General features: G+C 34.5%; 1 protein-coding gene across 1 annotated transcript; it reads right to left on the bottom strand.

Annotated features, from left to right (window-relative positions):
* Positions 1 to 2,111: 2,111 nt before the first annotated feature.
* LOC100725469 (olfactory receptor 4F21-like) lies at positions 2,112 to 3,047 on the bottom strand. Its single transcript, XM_003469502.1, has one exon. It carries the CDS (start codon positions 3,045 to 3,047, stop codon positions 2,112 to 2,114), a length of 936 nt encoding a protein of 311 aa, XP_003469550.1.
* Between the last annotated feature and the right edge of the window lie 1,094 nt (positions 3,048 to 4,141).

Raw genomic sequence — 4,141 nt, 5'->3', positions numbered from 1 at the left:
TATAGGTAACTACTTTGAAGGCAATAAGATTCACTATGATGCCCATTCTGGTTTGACTACTATCTTCTTTTGAAGTCCTATAATGTTTCCAATGTTTAGGTTTTATTGGTTTTGTTCTGTACTGTTTTGTTCAACTTTATTATACCTAATGACATAGGTAATTCTTTTTAAGGAAGCAAGAGGCATTATGGTGACCATTGTTGATAACCTTGTATTCTGTTTTTACATCATGTTCTATGTGTAAGCTTTGTTTTGACTGACTGTTTTGTTTTGTCATATTTGGTTTTATTCTCTTCCAGAAAAAATAATAAGAACTATGGGAGTAATAAAACCCAAAATGTGTAAATTTTGTTGTATAAAAAAGAAAGGGAAAAAAGTGCTCTAAAGGATACAACTGCAAGTGTGTTTAGGTGTGTTAAGATAGATGACCATATTATTGAGTTTTTGTTGGATCATTGAACACAACTGTATGTAGTCTCACTGTTTCAATGTCCACTTTGTATGCTTTAATCCTGTAATTTGAACAACTATTTCTAAGATGACAATATGTAATTTATTAACTAGTGATTTCTTACCATTTTTTATTTCTAATTCTATATTACTTGTACCCTTATACTCTTTTGGTTTTTTTCCTTTAAATTAAGTAAAAAAGACATTATGATGAGCCATATTTCAGGAACATGATTCTAAATGATTAAATTCTTTTCTGTGTATAATGCTGATTTTCAGTTCTAACTAGGGCCTCAATTTTTTTTGTAAACTAATGAAACACACTACATAGTCTCACTTTTGACATATTAATGGAAAGCATTGTCATCGATGTAGGACACTCTTCAGAGAGGAGCTTTTGGAGTGGAAAAATGAGAATTGCGGGTCAGCAAAGCTCACAGACATTTATCAGAACTCTCCTCTCCCTTTCTCTGTGTAAGTTTCCTAAATTGAGAACATAATATAGCAGGATGCATTTTCACATTCAAAGCCATGATATAAAATGAATCTATTATATTGACTCTGCAGATGGTAGTGTTAGAAATTTTAATTTGCTTTATTCTATAGCTGTAGGTTTTGATGAGGTAATATAAGTACAATTCCTGTCATATCATAAGGCACATGATTCACATAGATGACAAATGATGCCTAGTGGTGGCAGCTAACACTATGGGATAGCTATGCCTTGCTAAACCATGCCCATGGCTGAAAGGACACTTTGAGATGCTAATTTTGTGAGACTGATAGAAAGTAATGTCAAAGAAATTTCTCAGAGGACAAAATTCTCTAAATTCATTTATTGGTTGGTATTTTATAAACTAAGATTTAACTTGTACCTTTAGAAGAACAAAACAATATTTAAAAGTATTGTTAGCTTTCTTCTTTTAGTGAAGCTTCTCTTTGTAAGGATTAGAATGACTTCTTTGGTGGCATGTCAGCTTCATAAAAGGTGTAGAGAAAATTTCCAGTGACACAGGCTGAATGTGCTAAGGAATTGATGTACCCTTTAGAATAGAAAAAATAAGGTACTCCATGGACCTTAGCCTTCAAATGGAACTTTTCTAAATCAGAATCTGTATTGTTTCCTGGAACATCAGAGTAGGCTTGCCTCCCAGGTATGTCTATTAACACAGCATGCTTTCTCTCTAGGTGTTACAGGCCTACCAATGCTTCAAAGTTATCTTCACAATGAACAAACCATCAAGGAATAAATTTTGTCTTGGGTTTATCTAACCAACTAGGTAGTGCTGCTAGGCTCTCTCTACATAACCATTTATTATGATGAAATATGTTTAGCAAAGCAAGTTTCCATTTTTCTTGCAGTCTTTGAGAAACACAAGGAATGTCATTCTGTCTTTTCTTATCATCAAATTAGCACAAATTAAATTATTAAATTCCATTTCTATTTTCTGTTACTCTTTGAGAAAGGAGCCTGTCACAGAGGAGTCTCATTGTCCATGATAATAGATAAAAAGCAATGAGTAAATGCTACAAAAAAGGAGTAGACATATGTTCAGTGAGGTAGACATAATATTGAGTTGGTTATGATAAATGAGCAGTGCTTCAGTTGAGACCAACAACAAGGTAGGTGTAAAATTTTAGAGATCTAAAAATACATCTGATCAGCAAAATCTGTCATAATGAATCTGTTTGCCCAATCTGTGTATTGCTATCAATATGTCTTTGTTCCTTAATGTGTAGATGACAGGATTCAAGGCAGGCGTGATTGCAAAGTCAACAATAAACAGATATTTGTCAATTGACGATGTGGGGAAAGGCCACACATACAGAAACATACATGGAGTGAAAAAGAGGAAAACCACAGTGATGTGAGCTGACAAAGTGACAAGAGCCTTGGATAAGTCCCCTGAAGATCGTTTCCAGACTGTGATCAAAATGAAGACATAGGAAAGCAGAAGCAGAAAGAAGGTGCCTACTATTATAAAGCCACTGTTGGCAGCAACAATAAACTCAAACTTGGTTCCGTCTGTGCATGCAAGTTGTATTATCCTGGGAAAGTCACAGTAAAAGCTATCTATTTGATTAGGACCACAAAAAGGCAAGTTTATAACAAAAGAAAACTGAGACATAGCATGGATCACTCCTACTACCCAGCCAAGGGCTACAAATGAAACACATCTTTTAGGGCTCATAATGCTCAAGTAATGAAGAGGCTTACAGATGGCTATGTACCTGTCAAATGCCATGGCTATCAGCAGCACTAACTCCATTCCTCCCATGATGTGGATGAAGCATATTTGTGTCATACAGCCTTGGAAAGAAATTACATTGTCTTCACTTAAAAGGTCTGTGATCATCCTGGGAATCGTGACTGAAGAAAATCCCACATCATTCAGGGAGAGATTAGCCAGAAGGAAGTACATGGGTGAATGTAAGTTTGAATCAGTGAACACCAAGAATACAATGAAGAGGTTTCCCAGGATGATCCCTAAGTAAATCAAGGAGAATATCAACATGAGAAAAATTTTAGTTTCCCAAGAAGTAGAGAGTCCTAACAGCACAAATTCAGAAACCATGGAGCTATTTAGTCCATCCATTCACTTGAGCAAAGAGTTAGTTTCAAATCTGTGGAAAGAAAAGGATAAAAAGTCAGAATTACTCATGCTGAAGTGTAATCCCATTTGTGTTATTCTTTTTCTGTGAGTTGCAAACCCTAAGTTTGGAAGTCATTGAATTTTCTAACATAAAAGTAAATAGGTAAAGGAAGCAGATGCATGATGAAGAAATGATTATACAGCAATGTCAAAAATGATATAACAGATGCAGTGTAATGGGTTATCTTCCTTCTTATTCCATGACTAGATGTTTTTTGTTGTTCTTCACAAGGATTTCTAAATATTTTCTCTGATCTTTCCCTATTGTTGTCCCAGCCTAATAAGCTCAGATGTAGTATGCCTTAATGTCACTGGACTAACTTGCAAATTTTCTTGTGTTTATTCTTCAACTTCTTTGGTATGCAATAGACAATTTTAGGCCATGAATTTCTTTTTTAGGAATCTGTGACCATCTGTGACCTTATTTTACCTTGCCTACATGTTTAGTCTCTGAGCATACAATTTGCCATGAAGATTAAGTACTGTCTGAGATTACTCAAAATTTGTTCATGATACATTATTCGCACAGTTAATACCTGACATCAGTATTCAATAACTTATGAATATAAATATGAACATCCACATTAAGTAAGCATTTGTATTTGAAAAATGATAGTATTGATAGATAACATTTATTATGTGCTTCCTACAGGCAGAGCTTTGTACTAAGCTCACAGTCTCTTTAAACTGCATAACACTCCATGTAGATACTGTTCAGTTAGATCCATTATAAATAATAAGCTAGATCTCAGTGGGATGAGCTGTCTGTGCCAGGACTTGTAACATACAGGACAACACAGCATGTTCCTCAAGCATTGTGGTAATGAGAGGTCTTTCCACTACACTTTGAACTAATCCAAATATCTTCCAAACAAATTTACTTCAACTTTTGCATCCTTTTATAAATCAACATAATAAACTTTGTTAACAGGAAATCTCTGAATTTTGGACCACCTGTAACCATCCTTTTCTCTATTTGCTTTATTTGCAATTGAACAATTTTTTCATTCAATAATCAAAAAACCAAGCTTGATCAG

This window comes from Cavia porcellus, unplaced genomic scaffold, assembly GCF_034190915.1.
Source record: "Cavia porcellus strain 051 isolate PalLab524CR breed Dunkin Hartley unplaced genomic scaffold, mCavPor4.1 scaffold_6, whole genome shotgun sequence".
NCBI classification, from domain to species: domain Eukaryota; kingdom Metazoa; phylum Chordata; class Mammalia; order Rodentia; family Caviidae; genus Cavia; species Cavia porcellus.
This window is presented reverse-complemented; position numbering and strand designations above follow the sequence as displayed.